This window comes from Passer montanus, unplaced genomic scaffold (genome assembly GCF_014805655.1).
Source record: "Passer montanus isolate IOZ18808 unplaced genomic scaffold, ASM1480565v1 scaffold93, whole genome shotgun sequence".
Taxonomy (NCBI): domain Eukaryota; kingdom Metazoa; phylum Chordata; class Aves; order Passeriformes; family Passeridae; genus Passer; species Passer montanus.
Window position 1 is genome coordinate 2,192,554 of NW_024374701.1, and position 21,338 is coordinate 2,213,891.

General features: G+C 41.4%; 1 protein-coding gene across 6 annotated transcripts in view; it reads right to left on the bottom strand.

Moving 5' to 3' along the window:
* Window positions 1-26: 26 nt before the first annotated feature.
* Window positions 27-21,338, bottom strand: part of ST7L (suppression of tumorigenicity 7 like) — a 22,635-nt gene continuing 1,323 nt past the window's right edge. Inside the window, exons 1-16 of one of the 6 annotated variants that reach the window (XM_039695845.1) lie at window positions 21,318-21,332; window positions 19,970-20,052; window positions 18,890-19,049; window positions 18,377-18,431; window positions 17,737-17,852; window positions 15,831-15,909; window positions 14,868-15,022; window positions 14,649-14,746; window positions 14,130-14,244; window positions 12,308-12,380; window positions 11,540-11,642; window positions 8,296-8,446; window positions 8,064-8,156; window positions 5,448-5,587; window positions 792-859; window positions 27-560 (exon numbers count right to left, since the gene is read on the bottom strand). In XM_039695845.1, the coding sequence (XP_039551779.1) occupies window positions 806-859; window positions 5,448-5,587; window positions 8,064-8,156; window positions 8,296-8,446; window positions 11,540-11,642; window positions 12,308-12,380; window positions 14,130-14,244; window positions 14,649-14,746; window positions 14,868-15,022; window positions 15,831-15,909; window positions 17,737-17,852; window positions 18,377-18,431; window positions 18,890-19,049; window positions 19,970-20,047 (1,470 nt within the window). In that variant the 5' untranslated portion in view covers window positions 20,048-20,052; window positions 21,318-21,332 and the 3' untranslated portion in view covers window positions 27-560; window positions 792-805. Of the gene's footprint in view, window positions 561-791; window positions 860-5,447; window positions 5,588-8,063; window positions 8,157-8,295; window positions 8,447-11,539; window positions 11,661-12,307; window positions 12,381-14,129; window positions 14,245-14,648; window positions 14,747-14,867; window positions 15,023-15,830; window positions 15,910-17,736; window positions 17,853-18,376; window positions 18,432-18,889; window positions 19,050-19,969; window positions 20,053-21,317; window positions 21,333-21,338 lie in introns of those variants that run through there. The other 5 variants (XM_039695843.1, XM_039695842.1, XM_039695846.1 and 2 more) reach the window with 5 other exon arrangements.

A 21,338-nucleotide genomic window follows, 5' to 3' on the forward strand; every position in this document is an offset into this window, starting at 1 on the left:
TAACAGACACTTAAGAAGTCAACAAATTCAATGTGTTAAGTAGCAACCTTTTAATAAAGAAAGCAGAACCATACTTTGCTGTTAACAAATATTTTGAAAAAGGCTTATGAAATTAAATCTAAGCCAAGTATCTGGTGCATCTGCAGCTGAGAAGGAAGCATCAGTACTCCAAACACCTGCTCAGTTTGTGTATTCTCCTTTCTTACAGAGGAAGTATGAGCTTCCAGTTGTCCAAGTGATTTAGAGAGCAATAAACTCTTGCTCAACAAGAACTATTTTCTTAGATGATTACAGATTAAGGCCAAGGAAGAAATTCACATGCTAAGCACCATCAGCATGGAAGCTGGTCAAGGATATCAGTTTGAAGAGCCCAGATTTCTTCCTTGGCTCCCACAACTGGGGGTCAGCCAACCACCAAGTGAGGCTCATAAGAACAAATCAAACTATCATGGAAAATACACGCCAGTCACACTAGTCAGCTGATGCCAGGGGCTGGACAGCAGCAGGTCCTCAATGTGCTCCATAGTGAAGATGAAGGGTGAAAGAAGAGTCCCCAAGCACTGGAAGAAACAGAACACAACAGTAAATCATCTCAGTTTCCAAACCAACTTCCTTCTGCACTCAAAGTATGAGCAAAAACCACCCTGTGTCTTGTCCTCAGGGCAACAGAATTCCAACCCCTTCCCTGCTGATGCCATGAAACAGGCTTGTTGTAAGCACGAGATATTAATGAAGACACACAGGAGAAGAAAAGCCCTCTGGAAGCCCCAGCTGCAGCCTGGTGCACTCACCCTGGTCAGTCCATTCAGCTGGAGGCCAGAACGCTGGGAGCACTCACGGGCCACAGCAGCCGCAGCACCTGGGGGGAGCACGAGGGTTAGGGGGGCATTCCTCCACAGCACAGCTCTTCCAGGGCCAGCACTGTCCCTCAGGGCTGAACAGACCAGGCAGCAGAGGACAGTGGATTTTCAGAGAATCACAGAACTGTTTAGGTTGGAAGGGACCTTGAAGATCACCTGATTTTTTCAATATTCAGGCACAGATTATTTACAGGTCACCGACCCAAACAGAACAGCCCATCCACCAAGAGCAGTCTCTGCTTCCAGACGGGATCCATATTCTAGATGCCATCTAAACAGTTCCAGAAGTAAGATTAGGCTAAAACAAATCATGCAAACTCCTCTGCACCTTCTCAACCCATCCCCCAGATATTCCACTGGCACTCAGGTTATCCTTGTGCAAACCCTCACTTCATGAGTTAGCAACAACAGGACTCATTTACTTTGAAAGTTTTACTTTGGCCCTCCTGGCTTCTATCATAACCTCAAATATTACATTAAAAAGGCTTTTAAAACATAACATTCACAGCAGTGTAGGCGCTTTTCCTTGCAGTGGGCTTCTTCCCTGCCTGTTAGCGTGTGGCACCTTCACATTAAGTGCATGAGTTAAGATGTAGATTAGCAAGGCAAGAAACCTTTGCCCTTGGCATCGACACTCAGCTCTGACAGGAAACTTCAGGCTTTTTTTCCCTACCAAGTGTAGAACCACTCATTACACATTGGCAGGGAAGTGCACATCTCCAAACTATACACATTTTCTCTTAGATAAGCAAAAGACTCAAGTGTTTATAAATATGAAAAGTTCAGCAGCTGGCTAAAAAGTTAATTCTCCAGTCTCACTTAATGAGCTTTGGGGAAAGTGGTAGGGGGATTTGTTCTTAAAGTAAAGCAGAGTGTCACACAAAGCAGGACTTGCCAGACACAGCTCTGCTTTGCCCTATTTTCTGTCCCTAGATGGCTGCCACAGACAAAATGGCAAGGAATCCTCCAACAGGGAGCTAGGGAACAGCCAGAATGAAAAATGTTTTCTCCTAATCTTGCAACCATAAAAATTAGCCAATTTTTAATTTAAATCCCATGACTTCCTTCTTTGTTGTGAAAGTATCAAGCAATCCATATAAAACCACTTTGGAACAGGGACTGTCTTAGGATTTTGTCCAATTCCCTGAAAAAGAAACTTGTTTTCAGTAAGATACAGCAGGAACACTGCTGCACTATTTTTTCAGTACTTTAATAATAATTTACACTGGTCTATTCCAGTAACATACAGTTCTGATGTAAAAAATGGGATTGATCTGCTTGGAATTGTCCAGAGCAGCTGTGGCTGCCCCAGGCTTGGAAGTGCCCAGGGCCAGGCTGGACAGGGCTTGGAGCACCCTGGGATAGTGGAAGGTGTCCCTGCCCATGGGCAGGAGGTGGAACTGGATGGGCTTTGAAGTCCCCACACAAATCATTCTGTGACTCTGTGAAGGTATGTTCACTGTTTTCAGGAACTTGTGAGATCTCTGCAGTGCCTGCTATCACTCTGTATCACTGCTGTTCTTCGCAGGCTTCTTGGTGTCTTTGTATTACAGAAGGAACTGTGCAACCTCACTTTTGCAAGGTGATACTCATCCACCCAGTCCTCCATCTATGTAATTATTAAAACATAAAAATTCATACTGAATGAAAACAATCAGACCATTTTGTCTGCAATTTCAAAGGAAGTTGTTTTATCTAGCAGCATTTTTCAGCTTGTTCAGGTAATCGTCATTTGCATTCCTTCCTCCCTTCTGTCACTTGCTGTGAAGAATCTAAAGAGCAGCTACTTCAGAAACAGAGCTGTCTGATCATCAAGAGCAGTGTGATTCTCCAAGAGATCAGCAATCTGAATGAAACAAACAGTGAGGCCCAGGGAGCACCTGTGCTGGGGCTGCAGCTCCTGTGGATCCTCTGCCACTGCCTGTTCCACTGCCCTCGCCAGCACCAACTCACACAGTTATCATGGAATCACAGAACAGTTTGGGTTGAAAGGGACCTTAAAAGATCACCCAATTTCAACACCTTGTCAAGGGCAGGGCCACCTTCCACCACATCACGATGCTCCAAGCCCCATCCAGCCTGACCTTGCACACTCCAGGGATTCAGAAGCTGCAGCTTCTCTGGGCACCTTCATGGGCTCTAACTGCACCAGCACCTGCTCAAGGTTCTGGCAGCACCAGTCCCACACCTGCAGAGCCCCGAGGCGAGGGGAACAGCATGCAGGAGCCTAGAGAGCCCCAGGGTGAGGGGAACAGCATGCAGGAGCCCAGAGAGCCCTCAGGGTGAGGGGAACAGCATGCAGGAGCCCAGAGAGCCCCAGGGTGAGGGGAACACCGTGCAGGAGCCCAGAGAGCCCCAGGGTGAGGGGAACACCGTGCAGGAGCCCAGAGAGCCCCCAGGGTGAGGGGAACACCGTGCAGGAGCCCAGAGAGCCCCCAGGGTGAGGGGAACACCGTGCAGGAGCCCAGAGAGCCCCGTGGCGCCGACTCCAGGCTGGGAGCGCGGGGCTGATGCTGGATCACACTGTATACATTGGAACCAGCACATGCTTCCTTGTGATTTTTGGCCACTTGGAATATTTTTAGCAATTTGCCAAGGTTTACCCTGTGATTTATTATGGAGGAAACAAACTCAAGCACTAACAAATGAAAATATGTAAACTCAGACTTTTCAAGTCCATAGAAAGGTATTCAACTTCTTAAACCCCTTCTGAGGCATTCAGTTTGCTGTGGATTCAATTGCTGGAAAAAGAGTTTGATTAAGAAGTAACTGAAATGTAATCTAAGGAGTCACTGCTTGGAGATTTACAGTGAAAAAATTCCATATACACAATACTTTCCAATTGCCATTCCTAAAACAGTGTTCTAGGTTTCTTGGAAATTCAAGAGCTGGAAATACATTTCACATTGCTTTTACCTACAGCCAAAACACTCCAGATATACCAGCTAGAACTTTATTATCTCAAATTACTATATTTATTAAGTTAAAGAACAGTAAGATGAAAAGTACTTGAAGTAATGAAATACATAGGAAAAATAATTTTAAAAGCCTAAAGTACTAGAATTACTTGAAGATATAACACTCAATGCAACAAATAATAATTGCTTTATTACAGTATGCTTGAGTGAAAAGGCTGGTGTCATTAAATAGAAGATAATCTTCTATTTTTGGTATGAAAATTCAAGTAGATGCTACTACTACAGACCTCCAGAAGACAAGAGAGTATGTATAAAGTGTTAGCAGCCATCAAAGCATTATCTGCAATAAAACTATTGAAGCAATCTATTAACTGAACCACAGAATCACAGAATGGTTTGGGTTGGAATGGACCTTTAAAGTCATCTAGTTGGAACACCCCTGTTTGTGAGCAATAAAAACAGAAATGTTACTTTGATGTTGAGTATCATCGTTTTCTGAATCCCTCTGAAAACACCAGGAATTGAATCATGAGCACAATCATCAAATAAGTAAAATGTGGAAGAATTTTTATCATTAGGATATGATTGAGAGTCAACATTAATACTAGCTAAAATAGCTAAATAGCTAAATAGCTAAAATAGCAGAATACTGGAAGCTGGTATTTCCTTCTCAGCTGTCAATCTCAAGAGAATAATACAGAATTCCCTTCTCACCAGATGATCTCAGTGCACAATTTCAACTTTTGCTGATAATCAAGTGCCACAGAGAGTGTCAAGAGCCCCTTTGTCTGTGCCTGCCACCACTGATTTGGCTGGGGAAATGCTGTGGCAATGCACACTCTTCTTGATCATCTATCTTTTCAGCTGAACAGACACTATCCATCTTTTCCTAAAGAAAATAAACAAAATAAACACACTGCCAAACAACTCAACCCTGAGAGGTTTCTCCCCACACTGGGATGTGTCACTGGACATCCTAACTGCAAAGCCAACTCAATCATACAAAGTCTTTTCTTTTTCTTGGTTCAAGAAACCCAGCAGAGAGAACTTCACCAAACAATTTTTTGTTAGCATAACATTTGACATCCTATCTCTCTGGAAATCATACAACTTTGCTAATGCAGCCCTTACAGAATTAATCAAACAAATAGTTAGCCCCTAGTTACTATGAACCCAGCCAATTATGAGCAGCACTGAAATTTGTCACTGGCATGTCCAACTACATTTTCCAGCACAAAGATCAACACCACTGTGTGGAAATGAGGCCCCACTCTCCGACCTGCATGACTTGGACACTGGACTGGGCTCACCAGTAAAGCCAACACCTCTAGGAACAAAGTATTCTTAAAAAAGAAGGGCTTTCCTCTGGGTCTCCATTACCTGTTGCATTAAACCAGCCAGCTTGCAAATGTCTTTTACCCTCAATTTTGACTAGCAAAGCCAGAATGAATTATTCCCGTAGAGTTCAGAGCTCTTTATTTGCTACTCTGCTCTACTGCACGAGATCCACAGTTCAGTAAAGGCCAAACTTACTGCTTGGAGTAGTTTGAGAAAATAATTTATGCTCCACAAGCATGAGATTGACTAGAGGCTACTTTGCCCTGGACCTCTAAATTCCCAAAGCCCCACAAGATACCTTAGCAAGTCCCATGATAGGGACAGTACTTACAGCTTTTGCAAAAATGACCATCAGCTCAGGGAACTGGTGGGTAAGGAGGGCCAGCATGGCTGAAAAGGAACACAGGCCTGCTGTGAAATGGATGAAAAAGGGAAGCTCCTTCTGGGGGTAAACGGAGACTTCGTGAAATGCTGAAAGGAAAAAAAATGAAGAATGCTGACATTTGATAATCAAGGACTGCTTTCTGAATTATTTATGGCCTTTTAACGCATTTCTGGACTTTCAGAAGGAAAGACTCCTGCAGCATATCTTAGGTTCCAGTACCTGAACTTCTTAAAAAATTTTCCTCTACATCACATGCTTGTTTTCATTATTAAGAGTCTTCACGTATTTGTTTTCATTATTAATATTCTCTTCCCAGTTTTCATTTCTAACAGGACAGAAGGAACACCTGTAAAGTTCACAAGCTGTCAAAATTACCCAAACCAACTAAAACAGTTCAGGTGTCTTCAACTCTCTAGAGCTCTAAGAAGCTGAGCAAGTACAAAACAACCAGCATGCTGTATACATATATATTTCATAGTACTTCTTGAAGACTTCTGGCTGTAGACTACAGTAAATCTGTTCAGAGCAGCTGACAGAGCAGACCTCAAAGAAAACAGTGCCAGGACGGGGTTATAAATTCTGTACATAGCAGCTCCTTGCAATTTCCAATCTCTGGTAACAAAATCCAAAGCAGGTGATTAGCCAGGCTAAGGGTGGCATGTGGAGCTTTCAGCACTCACAACACTACTACTGGTCACTCGCCGAGGACCTGCTGGGTGAATTTGCAATTACTTACTGCCTCTGGATACCTCCAGCTCTGATTTCTGCCTAATGATTTCAGAAGATTTTTAAATGAAGAAAAAAATAGTTTCTATAGACATGAGTAATTATAAAAGGACTGCTCTTCTTGACAAGCTGTTTTTAAAATCTAACAAAAAACTAAAAATATAAATAAGCCTTTTTTTGTAAAATAAGAAAATACAATTGTATTCTTTATTAAATTGAAGTCTGTGGAGGAAAAAGACACTTTACCCTCCCAGTTACTGCTTCTGTATGCTAGCACATTAAAGCACCATTAGAAGAGTAAACCCAGCACAAGTGTGTTGTGCTCTTGCAATTCATTAATGGCGAAGTGCTCAGGGTTTGTTTTGGTTTTAATGCTATGACTTTGGAGCACAATTACATAGACTATTTGGAGATCCATGTCTAACATCCATCAGAAATGTTAATGGTACCTAGAGATTCATACTATACAGAAACTCACCTCATTTCTAAAACATGGAGCAATGTAATTTAGGAAAGTATTTAAAAAACAGGAATTCATTCCTTTTGCAGTAGCTTTTCCTACACTGGGAAATTAAAACCAAATTCAAGATAGGTAAAGACAACTAAAGCTAATTCTGTATGTTCACAGACATTTCAGCAGCGTTACTCATCAGACCAATCCAGGCTTTTTGAATCACTGATCTGGTCAACATTATTTTAAATAGATAACTTTTAAAAAAATTAAGTGTCAAGATTTCTCGAAGAAGTACTGCAATAAAAGTGCTAAGATGATTTTATTTATAGGTAGTTCTATATTTAAAACAAAACAGGAATGCGTGAGTGATCCTGTTGAAATATCTGCATGTGTTGGTGTTTAATTATGCTGGGAAGTCTACAATTTAGGGTTAGTTGCTAACCAAGGAATTCCTTGTGCAATATCCTGCATAAGTGAGAAATGAGTAATTTAAAGCAGTCTGGGGGCAAATTTAAATTACACATTTTAAATATAACTTCAGGCTTTTAAATAGAAACATGTCTGTGCAGTTTTCCTTTCCACAGCTGTGGTCTCTGTAGGGCTGCTGCTGCTTTTGCAGTAGCCCTTTCCAGTCCTAGGGGAATTGTGTTTCTTCAAGATATAGAAATTCAACCCCAAAGGAATTCAATTAAGATGTATAATTAACAGCTCAATTCTAATCTAAAGTAATGCTATTTTCCTAAATATCATGAGTACAGGCAGTAATGATAAGAGTCTATTTATAGAAAAAACCATGTAGGCTCATCACTGCATAAAGTAACCTTGAAGCAAAGAGCAGCTGGATGAGACTTACTTTTCAGAATCAAATGTTAGTATAAATCCATAGAAATACATGTAGAAAAACTTCCAGGAGGCAGCCAGCAGATCAATACAGACCACTGAATTAATGACAGAAAGCAATAAATGTTCTGTGAAGCTACAGGTTAACCAAAGATACTCTGTAAGATCACAGACAGGTTCTACTGGATACCCAGTGCAGGACTGGAACCATGGATTGAATCAAATCCATGAATTCTTTTCAAAGCAATTTTTAACAAATGGTCAACTTTGTTGTTCTCAAGGCTGGCCAGACTCAGCCTGCATGTACCACACACAGATTTCATCTCTGAAGGACTTAGGTTATTACTGCATCAAGCTGACATTTACCACACACACAAGTCAAGTGCTTCAGGATCTTTTGGGAGGGACATCAACAAATAGCTGAATCCCCTTCACAGGAAGCTCAAACTAAAAAAATCACAGTAAGGTAAATACAGAATACCACAACCTGAATATGTCCTTAGCCTGTGTTTTATTATCATTACTGCTTAGAAACCACTTACTTGGCAACAGTTCTCTGTCTGCTGTTTCTGTGCAGCTCGGGTAGGGATAGAAAAGATGTCCTTTCTCTAATGGGTATGGGATCATCCTAAATGCTGCAAAATGGGTGAGTGACATTAGATCTGAATCTAACCAGACAACCAGCTTCTCACAAAGAGAACCAATCATGTTTGAGGGGGGTAAAGGCAGAGAGGCTAGTCTACTGTACAGAAAAGAATAAAAGGAGATACTTACTGCCTTCCCATGTGCAGTGCAACAGATTTAGAGCCCCTTCTATCCTCTTCCAGTGCTGAAGGTGAAAAAAAGCATATGCTACTGCCTCACTGTCCCCTCGCTTCAGAATGTGCTCTGGAGGCAGCACTAGGCTTTTCATTTCTAGTAAATACTGAAAGGAAAAGTGGAAAGCACACCTGGTTACATGGAATGCTCCAAAACCTTTGAATGGGAAACGTAATTCATCATTTTAGCAATAATTGAGCATAGAAGGGGCCAGGGCCACTTCTACCACACGGCAGCCAGGCTGCACTAAGTGAGAAATGAAAAGCAGCAAAACACACTCCTGTGTGTATGACTCTTAAAATAGGCTTTCACACAAAAATTAAAAAAGTCAAGAAAAAACATACAGCTTCAGTAAGACAAATAAAAATACATTCTTGTGGATCAGACATTAAGTATAATGCTGCAGGTGCAACACCAATGAGGGACAAATTTAGGCTGATAAAAAACCCCAAACCAACAGTATTTTTGCTCATTACTTCATCACTGAAAGTTTTAGTGTAGGTGGTTGAAGACTTGTTACTTCTGAAGTATGAGCAGCAAACCTGAAAGTATCAGTGTGCTAACCAAAAAAAGAATAATAAACCAAACCAGGAAAATCTTTTAATGCGGTTTTACTGGGCTACCACAAAGTATCTTTGATTTCAGATTTTTTCAATTTCAGCTCTCTCCCTCCATCAGCAGAAAATCTGATGCTCAGAAGGGTCAAAGAACACAAGGATTAATCATTTCCTATTTCTTTGCAACACAGAACATGCAATTTTTTTAATGTACCACATTTTCTTATGGTACATTAAAAAAGTCAGGTATTCATTTGAACTTAGCTTTTAAAAACAGATGACTACTTTTTACAAGACTGAAATGACAGTTTCAGCTCTAGTATTTACCTGTGAGCTGTCCTCTCCTACCATAGAGTGTCTCACTCAATAACAGCCAAAGTTAATCCACATCTTTGATCAACGTAGCTGGCAATTCCTTGGAGTGTCCCCCAAAGTGTAAGAATGCAGCTAACTCACCGATTTATTTCAGCAGATGCCACAAACCATGAGATTATTTACTAATCCAGTTTGAGGACTTAACTTTTCCCATTCAGACTCTTCAAGGAATGTAGGAGGGGTTGTGCCCCAGCCAAATAAAGCACATTTGCTGCCTGGCTAGGTTCTTCTCTCAGTGCCTTGGGCCTGCACTCTGGAGGGTAATATTCTTGCTAATCCTCTCTAATCCTCTTCAAATTTTTTTTTTTAACACAGTAAAGGATCACTCACACAGCACTGCTGTGGGAAAATGGTCTCAAATATCTGACCCCTGACCCAATCCTCATGCTCTCCACAGTGCCCACTTTTCCATTATGCTAACTGGGAATATAAACCCAGCAGTGGTGCTGAAGCTCCACTGCAAGTATTGCCACAACACACCAATGCTCATCCCCAGGCTTGGGCCCTCTCTGAACCCATGTTACCACATAAACAGAAAAATTCCAGTCTCGCAGGTTTTCACATCCATGTTTATGCATAAAACAGGGAAGGTGTCAGTACTGAAGGTGTCTCAGTACTGAACTGAAGGTTTTGAGGTCTTTACACACAATAAAAATCACTAAGATATTCAGAAGATGTTTAAGATTGTTTTATAAAGAACCACAATGCAGTTAGATTTCTAATTTGAAATGGCTTAAGAGAACCACTTTTCTAGCTGGTTCTAACTTTCCAAACAAACGCCAGCCTTGTAAAAACAAAACAAAGAGAAATAAATTATTTTCCTTATGCAAAATGCTACGAACAAAGACAATCACTTTCATCCGATGTGCTAACGGGGATTTCCTGCTTTACACACCCATTTTTAGTCTATGGGGTAGAACAGAGTAGAAATTCAAAGATCAGATTTTCTTCCCCTCTGTGATCCACTGGGCAAGTTGCTTCACTTCCCTGCCCTTTTTCACCTGTTTGCTTTGACCATAAACATTTCAGAGTTCTAAACAGCCTGCACCAGTAAAATTCTGCTCTGTCATCTAATCAACTGGTGCCTCAAGGCAATGTTGTAATACAAAACCCACAAAGAATGGACAGATGTACAATTAGAAGAGAAAAGCAAGTTACTGAAACCTGGAATCAGTTTCTGCATTTGTCTGCAGAGTTACAGACCATATCTTAACAACAGCCTGCTTGAAATCATCTCTAACTTCTTTAAAAAGGTATATGAGGCTCCAGAAGCAACTGGAGGATACCCAAAACAAAAGAACTTTTAGATAATGATAATGAATTATAATCTTCTGCCCCTAAAGGCAGAGGCTAAAGAAAAATCTGTCTGAGACTGTCTGAAATGAACTTGCTACGCTCTTGATCAGTCATGCAAAGAAGCAGCAATTTCTCCCAGCAATTAGCTTCCTCAGTGCACATTCTATTGGATTGGACAGGCAGACAGAACGGAGCGCCGGATCATTCCAGCCTCCCCAGCAGCAGCCACTGGGGCTCCAGATCATTTCCAGAGGATTAGAGCCTGCCCTGAGCCAGCCTCCTGCTTCAAGGTTCATACTCAAAGCATCCCTAGTACAGTAAAAAGCAATGCAGGACTTTATTTTCACCCAGTGCTCTGTGGAATCTGTGTTTTGACGGGAGACGTTAAATTACAGCCTGTGGTGATATAGACTCTTCATCTTGTTTACACGTGGATGAAGCAAATAAGTGACTGCAGATCTTTCAATAACCATGGAGCCATGGTTGGAAGCCCAGCTGAATGAAGGGGTTTGGAATACTAGAGTGATTATTGTTTGGAGAACTTAATTTGGCTTTAGGGACTTGGAAGCAGGGTCCTGGAATGAGATATCTTTAAGGTCCCTTCCAACACAAACCATTCTGTGATTATTTTATGACATTAAATATCTACATTTATATTTATTAATGTCCACCCTTATTGAGAGTAAAGGGCCTTCAGTAATACATTACTGGATTTTCCAGTGTTAGAAAATTTGCAGTTTAAATTTTTGTGCAAAAACCCATGTTTGAACATCAGCTATTATTTTAAAAAAATCTGGCCACAAAATATTTATTATATAAATACTAATGTTTTTAACAACTCCATAGTGGGAATTATAATCAAATTCAAGAAAATATGTGGCTAGAAAGGCTCCAATAACAAAATTATATTATAATACAGTATTTTTCAGAATACATTACAAGTGGTCCAACAGGAAATAAAATACTTTTACCTTTGGAACATGAGGGTTAAATTCCACAGCTCTGTGAATTGCTTCCACAGCATTAATTTCTGCTGTACTAAGTCCTCTCCTGGAGGCAGTTTCTGGGGAGAACCTGAAGGGAAAAACCCACCTTGAACAAAAGTAATAAATAATAAACGCTAACCGGGTGTTTATTTGCACTGCAGCTCAGAGTTCATTTAAAAACTGGCTGATTTATCAAGAAAGATAAACAAACCCCTCTAGGAGAAAAAATATTCATGTTAAGTCAGGTATCTTGACTGCTACCCGTGACACATGAAAATTCATGTTGATCCTGACTTTCAGCTCCCTGTTACAGCATCACCTGCTGGGAGGAGGAGCTGGGCTCAGACCATGGTGAAATGCCAGCATCAACTACCACAAATATCCAAAAAAAAAAAATCCCAAGCAAAACACTGAAAACAGAACTTACACGAAAGCACTTGGCCAATACACGGGTTTGTAAAAAACATCCTCCCCTGTACTAACTTTATGGATGCTTAAAAGTAGTTTTAAATTGTATTTTATTCCACACACAAATATATGTGTATATATAAATACACTCAACTTGCTCTTAGAAATGTAATTGCTACATAAATAGGCATAACCAGGGATGTAAAAAAGACTAAAAAATTTAAATAATGCTTTAATTGAAGCAAAGATATCATTACAGATTAATTTTAAAACAAAGGATTTAGACCTTTTTTCCTTCATATTTTACATCAGAACCCAAGATCTAGCGACAAACCCTTGTCTTACCTTTCTGAAACAGCTCTGGCTTTTAGCAGAGCTGCTGTGTAACATATTGCTGCTGATTTGGGAAGACTGATATCTGTGATAAAATAAAATAATTAAGCTGTAAGATTCTAAGGCAATACAAACATTTTAAACCCACATCCTTTGAGTTAAAGATTTTTCCTTGGGTATGGGAGACAATGAATTTAACATCTGGAACATTTCAGCTGTGATTAGAAACTTTGAATTTTCTTTTTTCTGACAGTCACCAGTCAGTCTCAGATTGAAAACCCAAAGTTGCATTTAGGTGACAGCCACCTTTTGTTTCTAAATGTACTAACACACTGAAACTGAACCCAAAAAGAAATGTGCATATAAATACACTTAAGATTAGAATGCATTTCCTGTATTAACCCACAAAGATTTAAATTAAGCTTCTGATCTTTACCTAATTTTGCAACTGTACATTAACACAGTTTTGTACAATGCTGAGAGACTGACCAGAAGCTGACTGCAAAAAATGACATTACAGACAGGTAGATGAATCTTAACCAAAATGCCATTTCCGTTCTTCTGCAGTTCCATGGGGGAAAATTCTGTTAGTTGTAGCTTTGTAGCACATCTGAAGCCAAGTTTGAGCTGACAATTACAGATTAGAAGGTTAGCACTCCACAGTGCAAGTTTACTTTAAAAGCAGACAAAGTCTGGGTCTAATTCCCAAGTACCACGTTGTGTATAGTCAGATGGTTCTTGCTTTTCTTGTAAATCCCATCCTGGGCCTGTCCATCACTTACTACAAGTCTGGCTGTTGTGTCAAGCCAAACACAGAGGTGCTGCAGGGAGTTTGAAGCTTGTACTCATTTTTCCAGATGCTCAGAAAAAAAATCAGCAATGCTTTCTTAACAAAGTGTCACAGTTCCTGGTGTTAACAGAAAGAAGCACTGGGCAAAGTGCAAATGGTTTTCATAAATTTAAAATAATCCACCCAGAAGAGGATCAAGGAATGGGAGCAGGGTGCTAGGCTGGCCATGTACAAGTGGCACAGGATTTGGGCAAAAATATCATACCTTTGACTCCCTGAGGCAATAAAGAATTGACATAAGAGAGAAATCAACAACTTCTGACAATAACTGTCATAAAATACTGCTATGTCCCTCCATTCCAAAGGTGATTTAAGGCCCTGCTTTGAAGCAGCCTTTTGTACACTTGTGAAATGGGCACTATCCAGGGGGCAAAACTGAGTGCAATAAAAAAAAAAAGAATATACTTTATTAACCTTTATTTAGACTTACACAATATCCAAAACCTACAGTTGAGACAGAAAGTGAAAGCAAATGACACCATTTGATGCACATCACTGATCTCTGGCAGCAGCATGTTTGCACACTGCTGATCTCTGACAAGGAACCTCAGTACTACAGAAGCACAAGACCAAGCCTAGAAGATGACAAAAAGGGGAACTACCTTTTCCAGCTTCTTTACATCATTTACTTACAGGGCTATGTGCTGGCTGAAAAAGGCTGATGAATTTAGGCATATCCAGGGATGTAGAAGCGATTAATTAAAATAATCCTTGAATTGAAGCAAGGATTTCTTTACAGATTAGCAGTAACTTAAAAACACAGGAAGTAATTCATATGCAATTTAGTTTGCCTAAATTTGACCTCAGCAGTCAGAAGGAGAACTTGACCTGCACTCAGCAAGCACCTATTTGCTACTGATGGAGGGAGCCTGCTCACCTTGCTGAGGTCATGGGTGGACTCCTGCCTGTGGACAGACATCCCTTGCCCACCCCACTCACACTCTTATTCAAAAACAGCCACATTTTCCAACAGGCATCACTTACCATCATACTTGGCTAAAACTGCCTGGACATCTGCATATGCCTGTAACTCCAGAAGGGCCTCCAGGAGGTTTTCATGGATATTCAGCATACTGAGAAGTGGAAACTCTTTCATCAACTGCAAATCAGTAAAGAGAAATAAATTACATATAGAATTGCAGCTGAATGACTGAAATACTTAATAGAAATCAGTACAATAGTCTAGGGCTTTTTAATGTTCTCAGAGTGTTAGAGAATGGCATGGAAGCAGCATGAAAAGAACTGCATCCTTTCATAAAATCACAGAATGGTTTGGGGGGGAAGCAATCAAAGCTCAGCTCATTCCAACCCCCTGCCATAGCAGAAGGGCAGGGACATCTCCTACTAGACCAGGTTATACACAGCCCCATTCAATCATGAGCAAACTCATGGGGAAATAATTCAATTAGATTAATTATGATGCCTAGAAATGAACTTAAAACCATCAATTAGGACAATGTGATTGAAAACAGTTAACTTAGGGTTTTTTTTACTTTTACTTACATCTCTCATCATTTTTACTGCTTCTCGTATTCTCCCAAGTTTCCTGGCACACATAGCTAGTCTCCTTTTCACATACACCAGTACATTGGTGTCTCTTCCTGATTACAAAGACAAAAGCATTAGTCTATCAGTTTCAATCCTTACCTCTCCTAATTATAACCTTAGTTTCACATTTCTGCTCACACAAACCCAGGAGTTCATGTGATTCAAAGTCCTTACTCAGCTGTGCTTCATGCTGGGGGCTCTGAGAATGGCAGTTCTGAGATTTTCTGTAAATCATTTCTCCTGCTTTCAGAGCCTGCTTGAAATATTTCTCAGCATCCACAATAGTTGTTGCTTCTTCCTCAGCCAGGAGGACATATGCAGTAGCACAACTGAAATAAGAGAAACACCTACTAGTTACTTTGAGGTAGGAAGTTTAGTATTTTTATTAAGTGATAGAAGTGTTAGAAATGGGCAAGATTCACTTATGTTTAAGATGTAAGCATTGACAGTATTAAAATTCCAAAATACTGACTTGAGTTCAAAGGGGGAGGGACAGGAAAAAATAAACCTCTTCTGTTTTACAGAAAAAAAACACACACACCCCTCCCATTTGGAGCAAAAGCAAAGGAAAAAATTGTTAAAGCAAGTTAAATTATTTCTCCTTGAAACTGTAAAAATGGTCTGTAATTGTCTGGAAAGGTTTTTCTTCATTTGGTTTGCTTTTAAAAATCAGGAGGTTTTAAAACATTTTACACAAAAATAACAAGACAACATAGCAAAGTGGATCACAGTTGTGGGTGAAATTCTGTGCTTTATGCTACAGAGTATTTTTAATTCATTTACAGGAGTGGCATCTGTGAGTTCCAAATACAGTTCTACCATGATACCATCTTGAAATACATGATCTTATATTCAATTATGACCACTCCATACATTAATATGATTTCTCATTTGTTATTGCCACTAACACAGCAATTTAAGAAAAAAAAGCTGCACAAAAGATGTTTTTAGTAGAAGAGTTCAATATTTCAGGGCAATTTACAGCCCCATGTGCAATTCCCAGTCCCAAGAGTCCCCCTTAAGCATTCAGAACTTTGCTGTAAGTGAATTATTAGATGAAGAAACTGATAGTGTGCTCAGTATCCTTGCACTTAATCCTTCACACTAGAAATACAGCAGCTGAAGACACAAACTCACTCGTTGTTCAACTCCAGAGCTTGATACGCTGCTTTAATCCGGGCCTGCGGGTTCCTCTCTCGCCAGGCTTTCTGCATCACTGTAGAAAACACATGGAAAGGCTGGTGAGGGACATGGACACGTGTGAAAGACCTGGGAGCCAGCCCTAATTAACATTCCCTTCCCGTCTGAAAAGTCCTGTTTGCTGCACGATTGTTATAAGGAAGAACAAACAAACATTTTTAATTTCAGCCTGTTCCTACCACAAGTATCAAATTCGTGCAAAAGCTCAGTACACCCCAAATTTAGTTTAAGAAAGCAACACCACCAGGAAGATTCCTCGCTGACCGTCTCAGAACTCCTCCACGGAGCACAGACACAGCTTACATAACCAGGCAGATGTACTATTTCTAAATTGCTACAGATTTTTGGAAACATTCCCCAAGACTTGTTGAAAGCTTGGCAGGAGCAATTGTTAAACACAGGTTCATGCACAGACCTGCAAAAACTTTAATTTAAGCTTTCAAACAGAACTTCAAAGAAAACAGCGATGGAGTAAGTGGTGTCTTGCACAGGTAAGAGTTTTATACTTCAATATTAAACTGGCCAGAGCAGCTGCCCCTGGGTCCCTGAAGTGGCCAAGGCCAGGTTGGACACTGGGGCTTGGAGCTCCCTGGGACAGTGGAAGGTGTCCCTAATCATGGCAGGGGGTGGAGCTGGATGAGCTTTAAGGTCCCTTCCAACCAAAAACACTCTGGGATTCTGTTCCATTATTATTATTAGATAACTGTCAGATCATGAACGGTTAACAATTTATTTTTAAATTTACAAAGCACATTTGAGTGGCATCACAAGGCAAAGCCAATTCAAGATATACATTTATCATCTTATTTGGTTTGGGAACGAGTAAAAAGGGTGAAATCTGTTCAGAAGTGGCCTTTGAACTACAACTTGAATTCAAAATTATTTCAATGCAATGACTCTAAACCCCTCCTACCATGCTTCCATTTGGTAAAACTGGCAAACACAAACTGAAAACCAACTTCTAGGAAAACAACACATTCAGAGCTACCATTTTCTATGCAGGATTATTAACTTTCACACTAAAAACCAGTCCTGACAGAACTCCAAAACCTTACATTCATGGAGTTCGATATCTGGCCTATCTCAAGGACAATAAGAAAACTGAAGAATCTATACATGTTTCTTTTGGAACAAAACCTCCTGCTGTCCAGCAAGAATAACGTGGAAAAATATTTGAGTTTTCTTTCGGAAACAAAATATTAGTCTTGGCTCAGCAAGCGAGACAATTCACTCCCTTTGTGAAATAAAAACACATCTTTCATATCAAACATGTCACAGCCAGCTGACAAGGAACACCTCCGGAATGTGACAAATTGACAATAATTCACACCCACACTGACAATAACCAGGTAAAGAACATTTTCTGCACTAAACATGTGGAACACAAGGAAAAAAAAAATGGAGACTGCACTATTCATTACTAAGGTTTAAACGAGACCACATTTTGGCTGTTGAGAATATAATCTAGGTTTGCAATATTGTGTTAATTATTTGAAATGTGTGAGATCTTAAATATCAGGACTGTGACAGCACTAAAGTCGTAGAGAATGCACAATGTAAAACAACATCTTTCCACTAAATTTCACTAAACACGAAATTTCAAGAGGCTTGGAGCAGCCTGGTCTAGTGGAAGGTGTCTTGCAGAGGGGGGAACTGGATGGGCTTTAAGACCACTCCCAACACAAACCATAGATCCTCTACATCTATTAAACCTCTTTAGTAGCTGAGAAAGGTTACAGTTTCATGAAATATTTGACACAATAACTTGCACTACTTTCAAGTCCACTAAAAGCACACACTTGGCACTGTCCAAGACTTACACACCTTAGGCAGACATCAGTACCTGTGTCTGAAGGCCGGAGGGCATCCGTGTCACATGTGAAAAAGGTCTGATGATCTTGAGCAGACAAATTCATGTCATAGTAAGTAAGAGGCTCCTTCCCAGTCACCCACATGTACCTAAAACAACAGATTTCCGTAAGAGGCATTCCTAGTAATTAGCAATGCTGATATCAAGGCAATATCTGATGTGCCTAGTGCAGAAAATCTGAAATAAAAAACTAAAGCTACTAACACAAAATTTCAAGTACTACTGTTCAATCACCTGTAACGTTCTAAACAAATTGGGAACTGGCTTCCTAGAAAGTAGCTTTTCCCATGAAGTAACACTAGGAGACTTACAATACAGTTTAATAAAAGAGAATTTAGATTGAGAATCACTGTCTCAACCTCTGAATAAAGTTTTTTCCCCCTACTTTACTCTAATAAAGCCCTGATGTTACGGCAATATTTTTGTTCTTAACATTGAAACTGCCAAAGCTTGGCTTGGTGCCTTTTAAATACAGGATTGGTATCAATCACTCCTATAATCTTGCAGGTCTCCAGCTGTCTCCTGACATTACCAGTGCAAGCTCTGTGAAAAAGTCATGTGCAGGCCCCCGATTAAATTTAAAAATATGCAGTGGAAAGCAAGATAATTGTACCTGCTATACTCTGCCCCTCTGAAAAGATTGAGAGGATTTCGCCACACTTTGCACTCTGAGGAATAACAAAATAAAAGTATTTTTTAAATTAAAAGCATGGGAAATATTACCTTGACATTAAAATGCAGTAATGCAAAAGCAGTTGTTTTCAAAAGCTACTTTAATTTTATTATTATGCAATCATGATCTTCATAAACTTCTGTTATTCCATAAATATTTTTGCTCCCCAGCATTGCTGGGGTACAAAAGCACTGGACAGGAAGATTAAGCAATGCATGTACACTCACGCAATATTTACCTTTAGAACAGTAAATAACTAATGTTACTGAAAAGTTTTAGCTAAATGCAAAACATTTTCTAAACCATATCTTTAACAATGAATGGTTTAGACTGAAAAACCATTATTATTTAGTTTATTTTTAGCACTACTAACACAAGCACTAATGCAGAGCCAAAGCCACCACAGGCCCCCTCAAAGCTCAAGGAAAGCTCCCGGGACACATCAGGAATCACCTGGCATGTTCTGCCTGCTGGTGTCATTCTCCCCCGCCGAGAAAGCTGCTGGGGCTGGGGGGCTGCTCTCTGCACCCCCGATGAGGGGCCTCAGATGGCTCACAGAAACCTGCTCGATGAACGACGTGCCGTACTTTCGGAAGTGCCACCACTCAAACACCTGCCACAGGAGAAAAGAGCACCAGGAGGTTCCTTAGGTGGCACCCTCCCAGCAAACACTGGGGACAAAGAGGGCTCACAGCGAGGACATCCCCTGCCAAGGACCAGGGGTGGGACTCTGCTCCACACAGAGTAACACCAATGATCCAGTTTGGCCTGCCTTGCTATGCAGGATCACTCACAGAACATCAAAGAGATTGGGCAAAAAACAGCAACATTTTAGTCAAATGTTATGTTCCTCCCTCCCAAAGTCACTAGGGTAACTCAGAAACCCTTTCAGAAGTACCTGGATAGGGAAACTGTGAACAGAGGCAAAAAACACATTATATCCTCTTCTCTGGTGAGGATATTTCAAGCTGTAGTACCTGCAGTACTACAGTTCAACAGAGTAGTTTTTTCATTTCACAAAAATAATCTAAAAGAATGAAGGATAAAATGGCCCATTAAACTGAAATGTTCTGCTAAGCAGAAAGAGAGAGGCTAACAAAGAGACAAGGCAAAGTTAACAGCAGTTACAGCCACTTAGCAGAAATTCTGGGCCAAAAATATTACCATCTCTTTTTGAAGCTATTAAAAATACCTGCATATCACAAGCCCTCAAGGACCAAAGTGTCAGCCCTGGACCAGCCTGGATCAGGCCCTGGTCTCTCTCTGAGGTGACCACTGACAGGCTGGAGCTGTGCAGGGGAGGTAAACCACTCCAGCATCCCACACAGGTCATTTTCTCAGACTCCTACAGTCCCAACATACAACACACACAGCAAAAGAGCTGTAACAAGACATCAGAGAAGTTCCTTCCCAGCACAAAGGCACCCTCTAGAGTCTGATATTCATTCCCTTTATCCCTCATAAAGTCATCTGAGAGGTGCTAAAGTTGGTTTTGGTTTTTTGTTTTTTTTTTTAAAAAAGTGGGCTACTTACAAATATCAGTCCAGATATAAAAGATGAAGTTACTGTAAGGGCAAAGTAGAATTTTGGAGTCAAAGTGCTTAAGAACATGGTCACTGTTAAGAGAAAAAAATCAAAGACTTACTAAGTAGAACTGAAAAAGATAAATAGCTTGCCTATTAAAGAATGCCAAATATCATGCAAATACATTGTACACTATAGCCCTAGTAGCTTTAGAATGCTACACTGTTAGGGGAATCCTCACCACCTATTATTTTGTTTGTATCTACCTGTGACAGCCAATTTCTATATCCCACCAAAAAACCCCATGTGAGCGTAAGATGAAGCATCTTACAGTTTCATCCATACAGTGGCTGCTGGGCCATAAGAAGACAATTTAATATATTATTTCACTTTAAGACAAAATTATCCTGTTCTGATGCAAATTTATATTCAGTGCCAACATATGTTTTCCACAGACCTCTCCCTCCTGCTATGGAGAGCACAGTGCAGAGAATGCAGCTATGTACTGGTGCTCTGGCCATGGCCTGGACTCAAACTGCACCTCAGCCTTGTCACCTGCCAGCAGCACAGGCTGGACAGGGCCAGTGGCAGCCAGAGCAGGGCTCCAGCCTGGCAGGGACACGCAGCAGCACCGTGTCCCTCGCCCTGGGGTGAGGTGACAAGCTCAGTGTGCCACCAAGCGAAGGTGGGATGCACGACCTGCCCGCAGGCAGGGCTGGGACAGACCCACAGAACCAGAGTATCAATTAGTTTGGAAACAACCTTATACCGAGTCCCACCTGTGACCAATCCCACCCTGTCAACACCACAGCACTGGGTGCCAGGTCCAGCTGCTCCCTGGGCACCACCATGGGCACTCCACCACCTCCCTGGGCAGCCCATTCCAAAGCCTGACCGCCCTTTTCATGCAGAAATTCCCCTTGATGTCCAACCTGACCTTCCCCAGGCACAGCTGGATGTCCTGTCCCTGTTCCCAGGGGCACAGCCAGACCCCCGGCTGTCCCCTCCTGGCAGGAGCTGTGCAGAGCCACAAGGGCCCCCTGATCCCCCTGTGCTCCAGGCTGAGCCCCTTCCCAGCTCCCTCAGGGATTCTCCATCCCCTTCCCAGCTCCCCCAGATATTCTCCAGCCCTTCCCAGCTCCCTCAGCCCCTCTGCTGCCCCAGACCCGTCTCGTTCTCTGCACACTCCAGCCCCTCAGCGTTCCTCCTGCAGGTGCGCAGCACGGCGGGACAATCACCGCCCCGGTACACCGGTTCCCGGTACAGCCCGGCTCAGCCCGGCACCGAGCCTGCCCTGCCCGCACGCCCGGCTCCACGCGCAGGGCCCGCCTCCCCCCGGGGCCCCCGCCGCCCTCACCGGCCGCCAGGCCGTCCCGCA